General features: G+C 38.9%; 1 protein-coding gene across 1 annotated transcript; it reads left to right on the top strand.

Annotated features, from left to right (window-relative positions):
* Positions 1–607: 607 nt before the first annotated feature.
* Positions 608–22,803, top strand: LOC130599720 (uncharacterized). The gene is made up of 6 exons (XM_057410419.1): positions 608–1,041; positions 10,696–12,503; positions 14,885–14,970; positions 15,363–15,408; positions 16,990–17,182; positions 21,990–22,803. Exons 1-5 carry the CDS (start codon positions 944–946, stop codon positions 17,148–17,150), a joined length of 2,199 nt encoding a protein of 732 aa, XP_057266402.1. The 5' UTR covers positions 608–943; the 3' UTR covers positions 17,151–17,182; positions 21,990–22,803.
* The last annotated feature ends 258 nt before the right edge of the window (positions 22,804–23,061 follow it).

Here is a 23,061-nt window from a genome sequence, read left to right as displayed (position 1 = left end):
CTGTCTGGCATAGTTTTTTAATAACCTTTGATGATGATGATGATGATGAACCTAGAATGAAGGTATCCCGTTGTTTCAGATTTTTAGTAAATTGCTAGCTAGTTTGTTACACTTCATGAAATGGTATCAGAATTTTTTTTTTTTTTTTTAATGCAACTAATACATAGAACCTAAAAGTTAGAAGTTGCGTTCGTATCTTGCTGCGTGCTTCAGACCAGTAAGATGTTTGGTAAGTAAATTTAAGCAGTATAGTTAAGATGTTCAGCTGTAGTTTAAAGATCTTATTTTTTGAAGCATGAAATTTAAATGAGAATAAATTTGCAGGACATGCATAATTTGGGTCATATAGCTGTCCAGTTAGCATCAGCTATATAAGCTTGCATACTGCTAGAGGGAATAAGCAGTTCTAGTTTTACTGCTTTGTCTAAACTGCTGCTTCTGTTTGATTAGTTTACTTCCTGTATTATCAGAAGTTTCCATCAGCCTTGTCTTTGATGAATGACTTAGTTTTCTTATTTTTCTTTTGGAAAGGAAAAACAAGGAGAAAAAAAAAAAGGAAACAAGCAAAGTTTAAAAAAAATAACAAAACAACCTAAAAAACCCTACCACTCCAGCACCAAACCGCAGAAGAACTATAGTGTTGGGTTTGGCTGCGATAGAGTTAATTTTCTTCACAGTAGCTGGTATGGGCTATGTTTTGGATTTGTGCTGGAAACAGTGCTGATAATTCAGGGATGTTTTCATTTTTCCTGAGCAGTGCTTACACGCAGCCAAGGCCTTTTCTGCTCTTCACACTACCCCACCAGTGAGTGGGCTGGGGGTGCACAAGGAGTTGGGAGGGGACACAGCCAGGAGAGCCGACCCAAGTGATAGCCCATACTATGTGGTGTCATGCTCAGCATATAAACCAGGGGGAAGAGGAAGGAAGAAGGGGAAACGAGGCATGTTTGGCGTGATGGCATTTGTCTTCCGAAGTAACCGCTACAAGCGATGGAGCCCTGCTGTCTGGAGATGGAGACATCTGCCTGCCGATGAGAAGTGGTGAATTAATTCATTGCTTTGCTTTGCTTGTGCATGGCTTTTGCTTTACCTATTAAACTGTCTTTATCTCAACCCTTGAGTTTTCTCACTTTGAATTTTCTGATTCTGTCCCACATTGGACCCAGGGATTAGTGAGTGAGCAGCTGTATGGGGTTTAGTTGCTGGCTGGGATTAAATTATGACAACATAATGTGACACTTTTTTGTATAAACTTTTTAATGTGTGATGTTAAATGAGGTCCTATGAGGAATTCTGTTCTTGTGCATATGTCCTCTTTAGGTTCATTTAATCTAGCTTACCATACTGCATAATTTTTCTTAAGCTTTTTGTCTTTTAAGAGGAAAACCAATATTTTATCTTTTGTAATCTATCTCTTGAAACCTTCTGCAGAGTGGAGTGTTTCTCTGCTAATAGAACTGAAAACTAGGCTGCGATGAGTTCCATAACATTTATGTTTGGGTGGTTTGTGTCTGTCTTCCCTGATGGACTTTAGACTGTGTCAGTATTTTCTTCTTTGAGCTGGACAATTGGATTCATTTTTAGTGGATTAGAAAAATAAATACTTTAATATTTTTATGTTGATGTGTGTTACCTGTAGTTTTAACTGCTGCTTCCTCCTAGCAGCTGAGGTTTTGGGGAGAAATGTTTTCCCTTTGTTGGTACATGGTGAAGATGAGCTGCCAAGGTCCATGTTGAGAATTGAGAGTTTTCCCTGCAAAAGAACAGGGATATGTATTACAGTTCCCAGTAGAGAGCAATAAGAAGACATAGTGTTGAAATGCAGTTCATGAATTTGAAATTAAGTGCACTCAATTTAAAAGTGATCAGATGTTTCACATACATAGATGAGATGTGGAAATATTTCACTTCAGTGTTTCTGCAGTGGTCCTTTCTCTTTTCAGTGTTCTGTGCTCTCACCCTTTTGAAATAAAAGCAAGAGCAGAGATTAAAGCTCTTTAGTAATAATCTCCTAGGTGTGATAATTTCCTACTTGTATGTCAATTAATTTGGGATTTATTTTTTTAATAGGCTCATTGCTTGAATTTAGTTGTTAATTGTCTTTTTTAGAGTTCACAGAAAAATATGTGAAAGCACAGCTGGTCATTTAAATATTTCAAAGATAAAGTAGTGAGAAATACGGTTTGTCAAGGCCAGATCATTGCAAATTTGTCTAACTTATTTCTGTAGTAACAGAGAAACAGCAAGTGGTGTTTTTAGCTTGAGATAGCCTGTCAATGTCATTCTAGCTAAAGAATAATAAAAACATTGAAGTATTGCACCTGGAATGGGTCTTTGCAGTTTCCTTTGAGCTGATAATGCTGCTGCTTCATTTCTCAGGCTGGCAGGCAGTCCTTGACCATTTCGTGTACACCATACTGATACATATATTCTGTTGTAGCAATGCCATCTTATACCAAGTCAGAATATCGTATCCAGAGAGTATTTTTTTGTTGTACTTGCAGTCTTTTTAGTGATGTTAAATATTTTTATTTTTTGGGTTGTTAATCAAATTCAGTTTTTCCTTTGTGGTCCATGAAACTGATATTAGGGCGGGCAACTGCTTTATAATAGTGTGGGTCATCCTGCTTGTCCTTCTAAAGTATTTTCCTGATACTAACTCTCAGGTATTCTCAGACTTTATGGAAACATAGTAGAAAAATGTTTTGTATGCCTGCATGTTGTTTAACTATGGATTTAAAAAAGCACAAATTCTTTAGTGGATGCTGTTTAATCTCTTAAATGACTAACAGACAAGAAGTGCTGCTTTAGCTGACTGAATAAACATTTGTTTATTCGGAAGGGGTTTATTGTATCATTTACAAACAAGTCTTAGTCATGGGCCTATAATGCAGTTTGGCTGTTACTTTATTCATTATACTTCTATTTTTTTTTTATTTCTTCATCAGCTGTGGCTTTTAGTAATCTATACTATAGATTGTAGTAATCTGTAAAAAATTACTGAACAGCTTATCCCACATCTTTCTCTTAACCATGAAGAGTTTCTGAAAGCTCATGAACCTGACTTAAGAGTGGATTAACTATATTACTTTCTCCCCATTTAGTGTTTTTCCCAACAATTCTCCTGTATTGCTGATAAGGTGAATATACTGCTTCACAGGGGTCTTGAGAGCATAAGTAGATATCACATCTCTTACCTGAAGCAAGACAGGTATACATGTTTGAGCTTCATCTGCAGCTCTTTGCAGCTGTTCAGTATATCACTAAATATTCAGCGAGGTATACCTGGTAGCATTTTAAAACTATTTTCACTTTATGAAAACTGCAGTTAGAAGACTGTACTTACGGCTGTGCAGCAAAATTGCATTATATATAGGAGTATAAATGGAATTCTCTGTGTATGTGTATTCTTCTATACATTCTTCTATGTATAGAAGATCCAAAGCGGTGTTTCATTCTGTTTTGTTCCAGCAGTCTAGACTGAGTTCTTGTTTCTAATAATGAATACTTAGATTAAGTTCATAATGCTGCCCTTTTTGGCCCTAAGTCTTGAGGAGCAAGATACTTAACTATGATTTAACTTTTCTGCTGCTCTGTAGGGAACTGAGCTTGTAAATAGATTAAATAAGTTTGTGTATTGCCTCATTAGTTTGTGTTGCCTTTGAAAGTGTCAAGCTTTGAGCTCGCTGGTATGTGGAAGATGTGACATATTGGAGTGAGTTGAGCAGAGGGTGGTCAGGGCTTTGGAGCACCTGATACACAAGGAGAAACTGGGAGAAACAGATTGTTCAGCCTAAAGAAGAGAAACTAAGACAGCTTTAATGCTGTCTTCACCTACCTAGTGGGAGAGGATGAAGATGGAGCCAGGCTCCTCTTAGATAAGAAGCAATGGGTAGAGGTTGCAACACAGGAAATTCCAATCAGATATGAGGTTGTGTATTCTCCATCGTTGGAGTATTCAGAGCTTGCCTGGGTAAGGTGCTGAGGAATGAGATCTCAGTTGGTATTGCTTTGATCAGGGGCTGGACCATGTGATATCTAGAGGCTCTCTCTGACATAAATTATTCTATTCTAATGAATATAGTGCGAGCAGTGTCCAGAATATCAGAAGAGTTATCAGAGAAGACTTCAAAATCACTAACAGAATTGCTGCCTGGTTTCAGGGTGTCAGATGCAGGCTGGAGTTAATACAGCAGGACGTGATTCTCTTCTTACTCTCAAGTGGGCACTAAGTTTCTGGCATTAACTGTTACAGCAAAACTGGCTGTACTGTTTGTTTTGTTTGTTTTGTTTATTTTGTTTCATAGCTATATTGGAACAGTTGCTTACAAGCTCCTGACAATGCCTTTAGCTGATGCCCCTTTTTCTCCCTCAGACAGTGTCTGTTACCACTTGTCTGTTGTTAAGTTGTATTGTCTTCCCAGACTTCGAAAATTCTGGCATTTGTTAGTGCTTATCTAAAGTAGTCCTTTATTTTCTGTCCAAAGACAGAATTCTGTTGATGCTATATATCAGAATTGAAAGACAGTTTTCTGCAGCTGTTCATCTCCAACACTCAAGGAATAATGCAGGCCTGTTTTGTAAAAAGTAATAATCTTTAGGGGATAATTCATTGTGTCACTTGCGAATCTTTAGTCCTTGTGGTGAAAGATGTTTAAAAGGGAAACGAGTCAATGCCAAGGAGTAATACACAGTGATAGTAAGTAAAAGCTGGATACCAGTATGACAAAGTGTGACTGAGATGTGTTGAAAAGATGTAATACCCTCCGGAGAATGCATGTTATAATTGAATGCTGTGCATCTCTGTTTCATATAGCATTTGAGAATGAGTGCAATACCTGGAGCAGATGTTCTGAAAAGCAACATTGTCTGTGGTTACAAGTATTTAAATTTCAAAATTGTTATCATCTAAGTTAGATGCTGGTTACTTAAATAGCTACTGATACTGTTTTATTTACTGTTTTCCTCTTTAACTTTCCCCGTTTTCCGCTTATTCTTGAATTGCATCTTTCACATCTGTCTGATGTGAGTGCTTTGTGCTCAATTACAATTGTCTTCGTAACTCTGAATCCATCTCCCTGTTTTCTTTTCTTCCTTAACTATAAACTTGTGTGGAGAGCTGCACCTTATGCTGATTTAAAAACTGAATCTGTGTATTTCTCTTCCCCTCCCTTCTTCCCCCCCCCCCGCCGCTATCCTTTTGAATGTTTTTCTTGTTCTGCTGAAAGTACAATTTTTCTGTCATACCATCCATTTTCCCATGTTCCTTTTTTTTTCTTAGCCTCATTAAGTTTGCAGCAGCCTCTTGTTTTTTTGGAAGTTGTACTTTTGCTCCCAGAATTATGGTCTGTGCTTTGGTGGATACTTAATTACACGTCTTTTCTCCCGATTTTTTGTTGATTTAGACCACTTTAATTCATATCCTTTGCCTCATATCCACATATGCAGTAGTGCTGTAGTTAGTGAAAAACTGAGACTGATAATTGTCTGGGAAGATGGAATTCTTCTATCCTGGGATTTTTTGAAAGTGTTCCTTAAAATCTCATCTATAAATGTCTTTATATCAATAGAAAATTATGGAGCATTGCTGCAGAGCAGATCATAACAACCTTTATTGATTAGTGCAAGTTAGACTATAGTTCCTATTTCTCCACACTGCTTCTCAAAGTTGCATATTTCATGTCTAGCCTGGATTAATTTCAATCAGGTTGTCTTCATGCTTGAGCTGGTATCATCTAAGTAGTAGAACTGATATCAAACTTGACGAGTTATGCTGTACTTCCAGTGCATAACACTGGCATGTGTGTCCATCACGATCTCTTCAAGACTAAACACTGATGGAGAGAACTTAAATGAGAATTGATTCTGTGAGCCTTCACAGGTGAGAAAGCTGATGATAAACCTGCAGTTTCTTCTCTGTATTGTAAGTACATCCCCTCAGGTTGGATTCAGATCAATTGTAGCATTTCACTTTGTCCTTTTTTCTTCTTTTCCTCCTTAACCTGCTTTTTAATACTGAGCAATACTTAATGGTGCAAAGAAATGCAGTAAAACAGAAAATGGTGTTTTTTCTGTCGGCATCCATCAGTACCTTTAGTGCTGTTTTTTTACTTTTTTATTCTACTTGTTTTTTCTGGTTAGAATTTTGGACTGTGTCAGGCAAGAGAGATTTGTGGCACCTACAAGAGGTTGAAAGCAGATTTTGAGTTGTTTCACTTGTTCAGGAAGTAGACGTTTGGTACTGGCCACAAGCATATTCAGTGAGTATGTACACATGTATCAGTCAGTATATTCAGGATTTATTTCCTTAGTGTCAACCAGCATATTGTATGACTAAGGAGCTGAAATAGGAGATTGGATCTTTCAGTCAAAAGACATTTATGACTTCCATGAACCACCTGAAACTTCTTGTGGAATGAACGGACCGTCACTTGAAACTGAATTGCTGTTACAAACACCTCAGCAACTTGGGGATTTTGGTGGGGGGTTTTGTTGAGTGTTTTACTTGGGCATGGGGTTTTTTTGGTTTTGATTTTTTTATTTTGAAAAGTAAAGTGGCTGCACTTTGCCACATTGTTCATTAAATGAACAGCATCTAAAGGCATGCTCTGATCAAACCAACTGTATGTATTCTCTGTCTCCTCTCTAGATCAGTGTCTCTTGTGTCTGGCCTGTAACAGAGCAGCAGTCTGGTGGCTCATTATACATTGCAAGGAGCTGTGTAGACATCAGTCCTGTAGAAATGATAAAGATTGGAGTAGCTCTTCAAATGTTGTGAGAATTAGCCTATTTCGTAAGGCAGTACTTAAATCTCACCACTACTGGCAATGCTGTTGGGAGGCAAAAGAATAATAAATACTGGGTTACTTCAGATCAAATCTAATTAGTAGGATACTTGGAATAGGGAGCATTAATTTAGAACACTGTAATATTCTTACAGGTCACTTATAGTGAGTTTCCTTAAAATGGGCTGTGAGGCAACCCTAATATGTTGCTTTTGAAAGCAGTCACCTCAGTCCTACCCACCACTTCCTTTGTCTTAGCTAGACATTCTGCTTATTGCTCTGGTAAGTTAAATCATCTCAACAACAATAACATGTACTTGCTTTCTTTTGGTGCTGGCTCAGGCAGATAAATCCACCACAAGAAGGTGGTAGAGCCAGCAAAAGACAGATAATGGAAGTGCAAGAGGAATATCTGGAATAAAATCAAGAAAGGTGACAAGGACTGTTCCTTCAGGAGCAATAAACTGCTAAGCTGGATGCTCAGCTGTCTAATGGAATTTCACTTTTCAGGAAACCAAGTAATGCTGACAAGTTATTTTGCATATAATGGTTTGGGTTTGAAGTTTTTTGGGTTTTTTTTTTTTGTTCTTTTTTCAATTTTCTTGATCACCTAGTAGCAATATTTTATTTGGTTTTGAGGAACTGGTCTTTATCACTCATTTCAGTATTAAAACCAAGATATGTAACAAAAAGGCTGGCACCATGACTTTTTTTGTTACTCCAAAATTGTAACTTCATTTTTTGCTCGTTGCTGAAGTTAGGTCACAAAGCATTCAGCAATGCACTTGGACTTACAAGGTGGAAAAAGTGAAGTCTATCCCAGTAAAAACTGTTTTATGTAGGCAGCTCTACTATAATTTTGCTGTTGAAAACCCACTCCAGAGACTTCAGAGATTAATGATGACATGTATTTCTGAAAGAGTATGTACCTCGTTGCTAAATGTCATACAGAATTGCTTTTTATATGTGTTAGTTCCTCTGTATTGCTTGGATATTAGGAATTGGATATTAGGAAAATTTCTTCACCGAAAGGGTTGTCAAGCACTGGAATAGTGGTTGAGTCACCATCCCTGGAGGTACTTAAAAGACATGTAGATGTGGGGTTTAGGGACATGGTTTTGTGGTGGACTTGGCAGTGCTACATTAGCAGTTGGACTCGGTTATCTCTAACTTCTTTCCAACCTAAATGATTCCATGATTCTTTTCTGTATTTCATTATGGCAATGACTGCAGGCATTTTTTGATAGAAGCATACATTAGCCGTGATGTATGTCAGAGCTAAAGTTTGTACAACTACAAATAAATAACTCTGTTCTGGTTTTGCCATTTTCCAGCAAAATGTGACTACTACCTTTAGATTATTTACTTTGCATGTTCCCCCTCAGTAATTGTGAAAGTGCATTTGTTTCTCCAGTAAAGAGTGTCATCTGAGCACTGACTCTTAATCAAGCTGGACAGTGCTATTTTGAGCAGTAGGTTACAACTTTGAACTCACATGTAACAGAGTTATGGCAAAAAGCTTTTAATATTGTCTGAATAGTAGGCTGAGAAAAACAAAAGTGTTGTACAGAAAGGGAATTCCTACATTAATAAAAATAATATTATATGTTTTTCAGACCTGTTTATTAATAACTTCTTTTTTAATTTTCATTTTTTAAAATATATAGCAAAATTTACCTTTTTACTGAAACTGGTACTTTTCTTCTTGACCCATTTGCCTGTGTTGTATGCGTTTAAAAACAACTCACTAGCAAATGCCCCTGTAAAGAAAAGTCTATCTCCATGCTGGTTCTTGAATTTTCTCAGTGTTTGTGTGCCTATGGTTTTACAATAAGGAAAAATCCTCAAAAAGCATGTAGGTGGCCTAAAAGAGGAGGAACTATGAGCAAAATAAAGAAAACTAGTGGAAAAATTGCTTTATTAAATGCACGAACCTTAATATGAAACTGGGCATACCCCAAGAAGGAAATTTTTAGCTATGCCATCATGGTTCATTACAGTGTTTCTTTGGGGTAGTATTTTCCTAGAAGCAGTTGGAAAGTAGATGTTGCCTAGAAAAGTGAAGAATAACAAATTTTCTTATTCTGCTCATCACTTTCCTTTTATGCTTTAGTCCCGTCTTTAAGAGTTCCAGACCTTTAGAAAACAAATTTTGCTGAATTGCTGTAAAACGTCCATGTCTCCAAACCAAAGAAATGACATGACTGTTATATTTATTATGAACTGTTGAATCTCACTACATAATCAACCTGGACCAACATATGCATTCATTATATTTTGACATGCAACAATTTCAATGCAATAATAACGGTTAATTTCTCTGGATTATCTGGGTGGTTCTTCTCCCATTATTTGGTGGATGTATGTCTGCTGTTCTTGCATTCTGAAGTGAATCCTATCCAGTGTGGTTTTCCTTACTGGTTCAGAATTAATGGGAAGGAGAGGAAATGAATGTCCTGAGTTCTACAATACCTTTTGGTGTGGCTTCCTAGCCTAAGAGGTTCTGTCAGCATTGTACTGAAGGTGTTGTCAGATGTGTCAGGAGTTAGGCACCAGAAACATGCTTGAGTATTAGACAAGTTCACATCCGTCAGTAGCAGCGCAAATTCACGCCTGTGAGAAGTGAGTGATAAGGAAGAGTGTAGCTACAATAATGATACCAAGACTGGAAGAGCAAGCCCATTCCTTTCTAGTGCTGACCTGAGTAAAATTTGGTTGTCTTTTCTGTGGGGTTGTTGCACAACAGCACAAGGGCCCCTAGGTACAATACTAAAGTATTCATGGAATTGGTGCACAAGTCTGATGTTTTATTCCCCACTCCATTAAAAACAACTAAAAATGTGACATTTTCTACTTTGCTGATAAGGGGTTTTATGCTTCTTAAAACCAGAGAATTTTCTCTTCTAACCCACTTTCAATGTTATAATTCTTGTAGCTGCTGCTTTGTTTGCTTTAGTGTATTGTGTGAAGGACCATCCTGAACAAAGGGTTACAGAAAAACAGAGAATTACATAAAAGAAGGAGATTTTTGATATGAAGATTTGCAGTCAAGCTTAGCTTTGAAAATCCCATTTCTTTCTGGAGAGTTTTATAGGGAGAAGTTAGATTTTTTGCACTAGGTTTTTCTTACATGTGCTCATTTCAGGGTTAGCTGGCTGGTGGGCTAACGCCAAGATTTCAGGGAGGTCACCATTAGGGCTGCTATCTGTTCAATTTGATGAGAAATGCAGAGAAAAATCCGATGTTCTGAAGAGACATGCAAAACTAATTGTAAATAACTGCCTAAAACTGTGTTAAATCTTCAGTACAGTATTATTGCCAGTAAAATATGAAATATTTTTTCCAAATACGTATGCAGTGACACATAATATTCTGAGCAGTAAATACCTGTTACTGTAGTCACTGTACCCTTCCATTATTCAAATTTTTGGTTAGTATGTTTTGTATTTGAGTCCAAATTAGATAAGTATAGTCAACTGAATCTTAATGGATGAAATTTGCTTACTACATCCTCATTTAGTACCCTTCTGCTCAGCATGGCATTTAATGGAATTTCAGAATAGCAGTTGCTCTTTGGTATCCCTTACTCAAACACCACAAAAGACATCCAGAAACATGTTGTTTGGTCTTGCAGTGATTTGTGATACTTTTGTAAAGCTAAGTTAATGAGATGGCAGCTATGTTTTTAAATTGTTTCAAAATGTTCAGGAGTGTTCTGAATTGTAGGGTGTACATTTATGTAATAAATAGAAAGTTTTATTTGAGATTTGATTTATTTTAAAAAGCAGATGTTCTGTGTTTGATCGTCATATTAACATAAAGTACCTATTCTTCAAATTGGACACAATGTGTTATTACTGACATTTATTTTGCTTTTTAAAAATTTTTTATTATTGTTATTTTCACATAGGGAGACCATTTTAAAGAAAAACCATGGGCACCTGTCTACAAAAGCAAAGCAGAGGGGAAAGCGAAAAAACAAAAAAATTAAAGGTAATCCTACAGAAATCACAAAGAAAATGTTAGGTGGAGCAGCTCATCATCCAGTTCCAGATGACCAGGACACATCAGGAAGTGAAGAGGATTATCTGGAAGAAGAAGACAGCAAATCATTGTGTATATTCAGTGAAGGTCCAGAGGATTCAGTAACAGTTTCTGAAGAACAGCCTAATGGTGATGATGAAAGCCTGAAAGAAGCTGCAGGGGTTTTAAGAGAAGGGTTTCCCATATCTGTGTCTGAGGTCTCAACAATGACCAGCAGCACACTGAAAAATGAATTGCCTGTGGAAAGCGACAGTTCACTTCTAATAGATCTAAAACCTTTTTCTACTGATAACCTATCAAAAAATGCAGTAGATAATGAGGAAACAAACATAGAAAATCTTTGCAGGAGCAGTTTCCTAAAAATAAGCAATGAGAAAAATTCTATCCAGGAAACAGAAGGTGTCTCTGAAGACTGTAACATCCTACTGTTAAGCAAAGAAAACAAACTCAGATCATATCAAAGTACACCTGAACCTGACATGGAAGCTAAGCTGTTAAGTTTAAGTGGTGAAGGGAAAGAAATCTTTCAGTGTTACAATTCAAATATACATGATAATGTGCCTGGTAATAACACAGAGGACACATGTGCAGTAAAAGCAGAAGAGAACAGCTCTAATGCCCAGGCTTTTTTTCCAATTAATTTCCAGTTACCTACTGAGGAATTGCAGCTGGGCTTTGATACACAAGTTTCTCTCTCTTCTTGGTCTGAGAATAAATCTGTAGGTGAACAAAGGCTCCCAAAAATGAGAAAACCTAAACAGACTCATATGAACAGTTCAAAACAGCTAAAATGCCGTTGGTCAAATGAAGGATTGGTGAAGGAAAACCGTCGGGTAACAGTAACTGAGGAGGCTGATAATGTAGTAAGTAATGGTCTGTCAGCACTTGCAGCTGGTGAAGTGCACTTTCATTCCCTGGTGGGAGCCAGGGCCACCTTCATTCAGTGTTCAAGTGAAGTAGATATTCCAAGAAATGATGCTGTACAAATGACATCAAAGAGAAAAAGACACAGAAGAATTGTCAACTTGGCACCAAAGTTCAATCTACCAAGACAGATTGATGGTAGTACAGATGGAGGGAAGGAAGTCCCAATAAAAGATAATGTTCCCCAGAAAAGTGTTCTGGAAGTGGGGAAAAAGAGCTTTCTATGCAAGGACCACAGAGAAGAATGTGAACAGGACCATGCATTGCAGGAATATTCTGCAGCTTTCAGTGGCACCAAGGCAACCTATTCCATGCCTACTTCCGACTCAGATGTTCTGTTACATGGTATTTCTTGCATTCATTTGGGACAGTCTTCTCCTATGCCAAAATATTCCTGCAGAGTTTGTGTGGTTTCCGGGATGAAGAAGGAACAAGCTAGAGCTCTTCAGCAACAGGAGGTAGTTGATAAAACAGAGGGCGAAAGCGAACAAGTTTCTTCAGAGGTTACAAATAGCCGACCAGATATTTTGTCGTCTGTGAAAGTTGTTTCTGAATGTTCCGAAGATTCCAGTATGCTGGCAAGCTGCAGTGAAAACATGCAGGAAGCAGATGACACTGAGCCAGCAGAGGCCTCACAACTCAAAGATAATCAACATGTGAATACGGCATATAATTTTCTGGGACTTCCCTTATCATTAGGATTTGCTTTTCAGCTTGTGCAGCTCTTTGGTTCTCCAGGTCTTCCACTGGGTAATACTATTCTTACTACTCCTATGTGAAAAACCAAAACAAAACAAAAAAACTCAACCCAAAAAACCCACAACCCCCCAAAACCCACAAACGAAAACCAAAACACTCCTGGAAAACCAGAAAACAAACAAACCCCCCCATGATTAAATACTTTATTTTAGGTACCAATTAATCAAATATTAATCCTATGGAAAGGAGTTATTGCTGCCTTGGTGATTATTTGGGGTTTTTTAAATGTAAAATTCATTCTCTCTCAAGGTGCTGTTTGGTTTGGCTTTGTATTTGCAGTCTTTTTAGTTACGAAACCTTACTACTTTAAAGAATGAAGCTCTTCTTAATACACCCTACTGTGTAAGACTTTACTGTCTTGATCACAGAACTAAATGAAAACATGGTACAAAATCTGTGCTCTAATACAGAGGTGGCATGGTTTATATTACACCTGGTTAATATGACAATATTCCATTTTCTTTATTTAGTGAAGTTTTAGTTTAAAATCTTGATCCCTTGTCCTATCACAACAAGCTCTGTTAAAAGCCTCTCGCCATCTTTCTTAAAGACCCCTTTTAAGACCTGAAAGGCTGCAATAAGTCTCCCTGGAGTCTTCTCTTCTCTGGGATGAACAGCCCAAACTCTCTCACCCTTTCCTCATAGGAGAGGTGCTCCACCCCTCTGATCATTTTTGCATTATTAAGTGCCACAGTGTTATATACTTGCCTTCCAGAGCTCCAATTGTCATACTTTTACACTTTCATTTAATCATTGTTAGCACTTAAGAAAAATGGCAATCAGTCGTCAAAGGAGTTGTGTGTGGCAACAGTGATTTCCAACTTTTACTACAGGCTAATGTAAGCCTACAGAGCTGTAGCCAGCAACAAGAACAGCCATTTATTTGGAAATCACACTAAGACATGGATTTCCTGTGCATGAAGTTCTGCAAGCTTCCAAATTTAGTCAGTGGAGAAACAGTAACTTTGATTTGGCCAACAAATAGGATTAAAAACCAGACTGTTTTGGGTTTTTTTTTTCAGCACATAGACCTTTACACCTATTGGTTTCAGTTAAAGTTAAGCATGTAGTTTCATATAAGCATTTTTTAGGTGGCAGGTGACTTCTGCCTGTTTATCTGCCCAAACTGACCTCAGGATTCCTTGTTTTTATTGTAAAAATTGGTGGCAATGCTACCTGCAGAATAGTGATGTAAACCACTGGCAGCATTATTCAGCTTGGTGCCCAAAGGACCTGCAAAGCTGCTTTATCTAAACCTGGCACCACACACCAAAAAGCTTGACCTGTAGAGCTCTACTTCAACAGAGCACAGGAGTTCCACTCATGTCCTCTACTGTTACATACAAAACATTTTTCTCCTCCAAACTTGGTGAGTCTTCATAGCCGTGATCTTAAATTTCATCATCTTAGAGGGAGTTGCCCATGACTTGAAAACATGGATCTTCTGAAGGGGGAGTTGAACAGGCAACGCTTGGTAGGTTAGTGAACCAAATGTTGTTCTCCTCCAGGTCAGTAACAGGTGACATTCTTTGGTGTTTAGGTGAGTTTCCTTTGGAAATAATGTTCAAGAAGTACAAACCCACCCCAGCATCTCTCTGAAGCCCTGCCAGGTGTTCGCTGGGGCTTTTTTCATCAAAAATATGCCTGCTGTCTGCAGAAGTTTGTCCGCATTCTGGTTTGACTATAATTTTCCTACAGGTTCAAAAGTTCTTTTCTGTGGCCTGTTATCTATTATTTATCCATGTACACATTTAAACTACAGTATTTTACAACACTGGCAATTGCAGTAATTTTTTTTTATTATTATTATTATTTTGGAAGGAAAATTTTTGGTAAACATTTTTAGTTATTTAGAAATGAAAGATTTAGTTACTGACTTGCTTGTATCATTCTCATATAAAATATATTTTAGACTGTTTTCCTACAAAGAATCTCTTTTCAGCTTTTTAAACAGCATTAGAACATTTTAGAATGTTGTGATATTGTACAAATTCCTATAATTCAACATTTTAAAATGTAAAGGTTGTTACTTAAGTTGCATTTGTTTAATTTGTGGGCTGAAAGCTATTGATTTTTCTTGTTTGCACCCAGTTTTGAGGGAGTATATCAGGGAAATGGAAGTATGGTAGGAAAGTCTTTGCCTGAAAAAAGAAACCAAACCCAAATCTCCTTTCCCCTCCTACCCCTCCTGTGCACTGGCCTTAGATTCTACAAAACCTAAATTTTGAGTTTGCTGCTGGCCCATTTAAATACCGGTGGTGGGTTTTTTTTAAGTCTATATATATAATGTGTGCAAAACTTGTAATTCAGTGATATATTTTGGCTATGAAGAGATCTGAACACTCAACTGCACAAAATATTTTCTCCTGCAGAATCCTTGTTGCCAGATGATTATATAGTTCCTCTTGACTGGAAAGTTTCAAAGATGATCTATTTACTGTGGAAGACCTCTGTGGAGGTACGAATTTTGGGAGATTTTTGAAAGCTTTCCAATATTCCAGGTGTAAAGAGGAATTCTTCGGTTCATAAGCAAGATGATGTTCTTTGCTAGTAAATTTGCTTTGTGGGTTTTTAATACCAGCAATGAGAAGGTGGATGTTTTATGTACTCTTCTAGGTAGAAAGTGGAAACTTACAAATTACTTTTCTCCCCACTGTGACTGTTGCTTTGTGAAGGTTTGTTTTTATTTATGGAGCACGGTAATGTCTGGTAGTGGAAATGAGGAAAATCCTGTAAATACAATGAAATAGTAATTATAAAATAGAGCACGAACCCTGTTCTTCCCCAAAATAACAAATTCTCTTGTCACATACTTTCTTCTTTTCTCTGGATTATTATTATCTATTTTAGGAAAAACAGAAAACAAGCGGATTGCAGAATAGAAACGCTTTGGCTGGTAAGTGTATTCTGTGGTACAAGAACTGTATAAAATACTTCTTGTTCAGAAGAGAGAATAGTTAATGCTGAAGCATATTGAAGGTTTTCAGCACAAATGAGTCATAACACTCTGCTTTGTGCAAAAGCTTTAGGACGTGACAAATGAATTTGTGCCTCCATTAATTGTGCACATAGTATAGCAGAGCTGTGGTCGCTGTGTTGCAAGAGCTGAAATTCTTTGGCTTTTCAAGTTTCTCATATGGAATTAATCCAATACTTAGCTCAAGTTTACCTGTTCCAGATCAGAAGGATATTTTGCATGAAGAAGTCTTAAAGAAAGATTTTATTTCTCTAAAAGGTTGAGCATCTTTGACTTAATTAAATTAAATGATCACTAAAAATTGTCAGCTTGATAATCATAGAATCCCATGTTGGCAGGGACCTTAAGGATCCTCTGGTCCAACCTTTCTGGGCAAAAGAACTGTCTAGACAAAATGGCCCAGCACACTGCCCAGTTGAATCTTAAAAGTGTCCAACACTGGGGAATCCAGTGGTTCCCATGGGAGATTATTCCAATGATTGATTGTCCTGATTGTGGAAAATTTTTCTCTTGTGTTCAATTGGAATCTCCCTGCACTAACTTTGTATCCATTATCCCTTGTCTATTCCATGTGACTCCTTGTAAAATGAGAGTCTCTGTCTTCTTTGTAGCCACCCTTTAAATGCTGGAACATGGTGATCAGGTCTCCCCTGAGCCTTCTTTTCTCAAGGCTGAACAAACCCAGTTCTCTCAGCCTTTCCGCATGTGGCTTCCCAGTCTGTTGATCATCTTTGTGGCTCCAATCTGGACCCACCTGTCCGCATCTTTTTTTATATAGTGGGGACCAAGGCTGAACACATTATTCCAGGTGTGGTCTGAGAAGAAGAGTGAAGTGGGATAACAGCATCGTTGCTGCAGATGCCCTTGATGTAACCCAGCATCCTATTGGCTATTCCACAGCAGCACACTGTTCACTCATACTGAGCTTCATGTCCACCAGGACCCCCAGTTCCCTTTCCACAGAGCTGCTCCCCAGTTCGGAGGTCATGCACTTAAGCAGCATGAGGTATCAGGATACATGGGAAGCTTTGGACTTCTGCTTGCATTAATTCCTGCAGTGTGGACGTTATGGGATAAGGTTGCTGCTTGTCATTTTCCATGACTTCCATATTAGTGTAGTATAATTTCACAAATTCCATAATATGAGATTAGAAATACACAGTAGTAGTTCCATAGAAGCTGATAGGATTTCCTGTCTAAAATAGGACGGGAGTTGGGTTTTTTTCTTACAAAAGAGAAAAGGATGCTCTTCAGGAGCTGAGAAGAAACGTAAGAGTAGGAAAACACACACACATTTGCTCTCGGTCTCCCCCTGCATCAGAGACAAACCTGAAGGATTTAGTTTATTTTGTAGGCCATTTAGAAGGGAAAATCAAGAACATTCTGATTAAATGAAAGTTTGTTCTAGAAATACTCTATCCTGACATGTTATAAATGCCAGACTACGTAAGATAATTTCAGGTGTCTTTGGCTGCAGTTTATAAGTGGTTTATTTTTCAGATGATTTTATTGGTCTTGAAGATACACACAAAAATCACCAAGAGAATCAAGACTCTTCTGAAGCACTTGAAGTAGTGGAACTGTTTCAAGGGATGATAGAGGAGAACACTGTGGCCTGCACTGGCACTGGCTCTCTGGATGCCGTGTCTCATCAGCCATGACTGACTATATTAAATTCTGCATGATGGAAAAGGTAATCAATCCCCCTGGTGAATGTGTTTCATTCGTGTATTATATTTGACTAAAGAACATTGTTTGTTATAATTTTAAGATGTCTTTAGTCTCATCCAGCTTAGTTGATTTTTTTCTTCAAGTTAGGGTTGAGGGTTGTTTTGGTTCTTGAGGTTTGTTTTAAGCCTGAATGGGGAAAAGAGAAGGCAGCATTGTTAAGAAAGGCATTTTTTCTCCAGAATCTAAAACCTGCCTGGTGAAGTGAAAGCAGCAGTCTAGGATGCCTAAGATCTGGGCTGTATTCCCAGTTTGGTTACTGTGGCAATCTGCTGTGAGTCATGTCATCTCAGTCCTATTTTTCTCAACTCTTCAATGTAGTAAGCAGTGCTGACTCCATAAAGGGTCTACCTGTGAAGAGCACTGTATGAGCAATAAAACAGTATTTCACCAAGTTATGACAGTTCTGCATTTCAGCTGGGAATCAGCAGCAGGAGGTCGCAATAGGACTCCATATATTGAAGTCTTAATTTTTCATGGATGTTTTCATTTGGTATGACAAAGTGCACTACTGAGTATTGGAAAGTATTGCAATTGTGTTCATGCTTGGCTTGCGAATTTTTGAAAACTTGGCAAAATTTCTCCAGTTTGCTTATGGGAGATATTCTAGGTAGATCGTGATAGGAAGGAAGGTCTTTTGGATCCAGCAGGAAAATGCTAGCTTAACTTTTCATTGGTGGTTTGTTCCAAGTGGCAAATGGATTAATCTCCAGTTTTAAAACAAGCAGACTGAGGTATGTGGAAACAGAATAACTTGCACTGTGGTCAGATTGAGCCAGAAAAAAAAGAAATCCTGAGGCTTAACTTATTCCCATGCAGACACCACAGGACTGCTGGAAGCTCATCCACGTGAGGTCTGGCCAGGGGTCTGTCTCCCGGTGTCCTGTGCCTGACCTGAGCATGAGTCAGTGGCTGGAGGAGGAGTCACAGATATGTTCTGTGCTGGGACAGTTACAAAAGCAGAAGTTGACGTTTTAGAAGGCTTCTTAATTTTCAGGGTGGAGGCTCATGACAGAAGTAAAGTAGTTGAATAGTTTGGGATGGAATTGAAACCTCTTGACTGGGGGTTGATTTGATTATACGTGTTTTTATATCATTGATGACAAAAATGACATTGGAGGTCACTTGCTGATTAGCCTGTACCAACTACCGATGTAGGAAGGTGAGGGGAGTCTCTGAACCGCACAGTACCAACAGCACTAATCTCACAAGGTGCTGTCAGCACAGATCATTAACAACATCAAGAACATCTGGTAGCAGTATTTTACATAATCAAGCACTAAAGTATTTGGTAAGCAAATAAAAAAATATTTTCACCAAATGCTTTGTCCTGTTTCAGCCACAAATTATTGAAAGTTACTCATTTGTAATAATGCAGATGTGAATGCTCCACAGGCAAGGATTTTGCTTGTGATACTCACTGGCTGTCGCAGTGTGGATTTGTAACCAAAGTTACTACCCAGAATTATCCAGGTTTATTAAAATGTTTGTATGCTAAAGAAACAAGCTCAGAGAGCTCTGTTCAATTCCCTGAGGAAAACTGTGATTAACCTGGAAATTCTTTCCTTTGTGTGCTGTCTTAGTGTGTCCTGTGCATTTGTGAGCCAGCCGCTGACTGCTGCTCTGTAATGAAGCGTCGTTAAATCCCAGTTTGTAAAATGACGTTGCAGTCTAATACTCTACTGGACTGGCTTATGTTAGCCCTAGGGAACCTAGAATTAAAGCAATGTGTACTTTGCCACGAAAAAGGACTCCCAGTCATTTTTATTTTTTTTTCTTTTTAAAAGAAGGCACTGCATGCTCTGTGCAGAAGGCCTTGGCAATGAAGATCTGTGCTGAGATGGGGTGACTAACCTGGAAGTCCCTGCTGGCAGATGAAGCCTGTGTAAGGGTTGATTGCCCTGGTCCCAACCTCCTTGCAGCAGCTTTGGTGCTCAGCAAAGCCTTTGACTTGGGAGTGCTAAACTGGCTAGGGCTCTGTGTTGGGATGAAAAGTTAGTCAGGGGTTTTGGGGGGGGTGTTTGGGATTGCTTTGGGTTTTTGTTTTTTTAGTTCACCATCTGAAATGAGTCAGGGAAAGTCCTGAAGGCTGTTGGAGAAAGAGGATGAGACACCAGAGCCTGGATAGTTTTAGGCTGCTCTGGAGCTGTGGTTTTGCCTCAGGCCAAGCTGTTGTGATGGCTCACTGCCACAGACAGTGGAGTGGGAGGTACCCCTCCTCCCAGCCCTGTGCCAGTTTTCAGCTCCGGCACTTCCTGGCTGGCATGAAGGCTACAATTTCACTTGTTAACACCAGAGGAAACAAATGGATTGTTTTCTTCTGGGCTGGCAAATTTAGATAAGACTCTGCATGGTCCAACTCAGCGCTGAAGCTCTGGGACCAGGTAGCAGACGGGGTGCTGCTGCTGCAGATGTGCAGTCAGCCCTGATACCAGGGACCACGTATCGTGTGATCATGCCTTCAGATGAAAGACTGGTTTTAAGCTTATACAAACGTTCCCCAGAGAAGCTGTGGCTGCCCCATCCCTAGGAGTGCTCAAGGCCACGCTGAATGGGGCTTTGAGCAACTTGGTCTAGTGGAAGGTGTCCCTGCCCGTGGCAGAGGGGTTTGAACTAGGTGATCCTTAAGGTCCCTCCCAACCCAAACCAGTCTGTGATTCTATGATAAATATTAGGATTTTTTAATTAGAAAAATTAAAAAGAAATATTCAAAAAGCAAAACACATTTCTTAGGGTTTTCAGTTGACTCATGCTTACTGTCAGGCACAGGATACCAGGTGATGCAAACCCTTGGCCAGACCCCAGGTGGGTATTCTAGCAGTCCTCTGAAGTCTGCATGTGTAATTGCTGTAAAAGGAAGGTGTGCTTTTCTGGCCAATAGTGCCCCTGCTTTCGAGGGATAAGGTTGTATTTCCTCACCACAAAATCATTCTCTTCTGGTTGCTGATAAAGCAGACTTGCCAAGAATGATGTCCCAGAGAGGCTGTAAAACTGCTCCAGTGAACAACTATAAATGTTGAAATGGATTTGATTTCATCAAATGTCTGGGGGGAGGAAAAGTAAAAAAGCTGAGGCATTCCTTCCAAAAGCTTTTAAAGTCATGGAAAATAAATGCAGACCTGGTATGATCACTTCAGTCCCTTTAGATTGGAAAATAAACTAAGCAGTACTGGCCAAGTGTAACTTAATCTGTTAGTCAGATGATCATGCTTCTGTATTCATGTTCTGTAAGGGTGGTTTTATTTAAATGGCAGAATGAACAGTGTTGGTGTTCCTCTGTGAAAACACAAGGTTGACCTCAAGTTGTTGTGAGAGCTCCTTGTAGTTTCATTGACAGCACATCAGCATTTGTTCTGGAGATTAAGCAAGAAATCCAGGGTTAAAAAACGCTGAGCTCAGTGAAAACAGCATTATTTCGGTGACTGCCAGTTCTCCTTAGAGAAGGACTCATGAGTGCCAGGTGCTGTACAAATGCAGAATAAGAAGACAAAACCCAGTGTCAGTTTAATCATTTATCTGCAGGACTACTGCAGAATAACTGTTGGTATGTTTCTTTGTGAAGTGTAGCAGTCAGTAACTCCCTGCAGGAAGACTTCCTCCACAACAGCCCGATCAGGCTGTGGTTTTGATGAAATGAATCTCTTCATGACATGTATTACTGCTCCTCCTTTCCCTGGCTGTGCTATTCCCATCACTTCCCTTAGCTGGACGTGATGCTTCAGCAGCCAGGCTGAGGCAGTTCAGCTCAATCATCCAGTGCATAGAGGCATCCAGAAAGTTTTCAGCCTGGACCAGTGAGTTGAAACAACTTTTCCTTGAGCCGTGTGATCAGCAGGACACATGCAAAGGAGCAGGAACATACAGCTGGGACAGGAAGGACAGTCTTTTGGCAAGGATGTCATGTGGGACAGTGTTGAATGCTTTGTACAAGTCCAGGCAGACAACATCAACTGCTCTGCCCCCACCAAATTGGTCAGGCGTGATTTGCCCTTAGTGAAGATATGTTGGCTGTCACCAACCATCCCATGGCCAAATCTCTTCTAGTTGCTACTTTGATACAATGATAATAAAAAAATAGTTTCTCTATCCTTTGACATTTAGCCACTAATTAAAAAAATGAAAAAAAAAGGACATGAAAAAGTGCACAGAATTGTGACCAGAAAACCTCACCTGCCTTTCACAGTGCTCACCAGGAAAACCCGGCCTACAGTTTACTTAAGCAGACAGTACAACTACCAGGGTGGGTGAGAGCTGCCCAGAATGGTGTTTCTGGAGCTCTCAGACAAGAGTAACCATCAGGCTCTGCTGGTGGCTCCCATGAACTGCATAACTTGGAGGCCTGTGAGGTCCCAAGTAAATGTAAGGGGAAAGACTTGCAACACAACAAAACAATTATAGGATGTAGCTATGCTATAGTGGTATCAGTTGAAAAGCTATTAATTATATAATGTTTGTGACATGTAGAGGAAAAAAAATCCACTGTTACTCTTCTCTTTATTTTTCAGCCTTGAGATTGCTACATCCTTACTGTCTAGTTTTGACATCCAAGTTTTCATTTCCATTCTTGCATTTATTTTCCTTTTGCTTTCCATCACCTGCTTCCTCTCCATTCTTTTAACTTTTTAAAGAAATAACCAACAACTGAGTATGAGAAAGACTTTTAAAAGTATCAGACAGGTGAACTCTTCTCAGTCAGATTTGCAACCATTGAAGTCTTTCTGCAGTCTGTGCTGTTGTGGTATTTCAGCAGAATCTGCTATTTTTTCTTTCAGAAACTTCTCACTTTGATTGCACCATGGAAGGACTTCAGTTGGCCACTGAAAATTTTAAACGTGAGGAGTAACCTGGAAGGAAGAAAAACACTGTAGATTCTTGGCATGAATCTTTGGCCACCTTCTCCACAGCCCCCTGACAGCAATCTCTCTGTCCACGTGTGAAAAGTCAAAATTGAGATAACTCTGTTGTGTGTGCCATAGGGTCACTTTCTGAAGCCCTTTGGGATTTATACCTTCTTAGTACATCCTTGAGTGTAGTACAAAAAGATTGAGATAAGAAACCTGTAAGCAGAAAGGAGATGTCTGTCAGCATGAGGTGTGAGCTTCAGACTCTGGTATTTAATTCACTTGTATCGGGATCCAAGATGTTGCCACATCAGCTGGTACACGAACTGGTAGTGATGCCTACCTGCAGGGAAAGGTGCCTGTTATGTGTCTTACCCTACTTCTGCTTTTTATCCTGCCAGTCATAATCACACCCCAGTCTGTTTACAACCTCAGGTGGAATGTTTTCATCAGTAACTCCTATTCTTTCACCCAGAGGTGCACAACTTACCACTTTTTCTCCTAAAACTAGGCTTAGTGGTTCCCTTCAACTAGACTTATTTGGGACTATAGAAATAAGGAGAAAATTCACTATAGATCTGGTTCAGACACATTGGAGGTGAGGTGCATATGGTTTGTGGTAGATTGATAAGCCTTATAAGCACTGGTAATGAGTGATTTGATATTTCTGTTAGTAGTATTGCTTTTGCCATTTTTTACTTAAATTCTTATGATTTAAGCCTGAAGCAGTTGCTTCCTCTTTTTTTTTTTCTTTAATATTGTGGTTTTCCCCTCAAAATTAAGCAGTGTTCATTCCTCAGCTAGAACAGTAACCTTACTAACAGCAATTCTGTTACTGAGGAAATTGTCCCAGTAACATGAGTATTGATTTCCAGGGGGAGATGGGTAGCAGAAATGAATGAACCCCTGACAATAAAATCTAAAATTTTGCTTATGGAAATGTCTATGTAAGGCCTACACAGATATCAGGAAAGCTGGAAATTCTTACATGTGCAGGGTGAGC

The sequence above is a fragment of the Pezoporus wallicus genome, unplaced genomic scaffold (assembly GCF_028554395.1).
Source record: "Pezoporus wallicus isolate ANWC-B61680 ecotype Strahan unplaced genomic scaffold, APGP_CSIRO_Pwel_v1 contig_1876, whole genome shotgun sequence".
NCBI classification, from domain to species: domain Eukaryota; kingdom Metazoa; phylum Chordata; class Aves; order Psittaciformes; family Psittacidae; genus Pezoporus; species Pezoporus wallicus.
The sequence above is the reverse complement of the archived record's forward strand: the minus strand, read 5'-3'. Positions and strand labels throughout refer to the sequence as shown.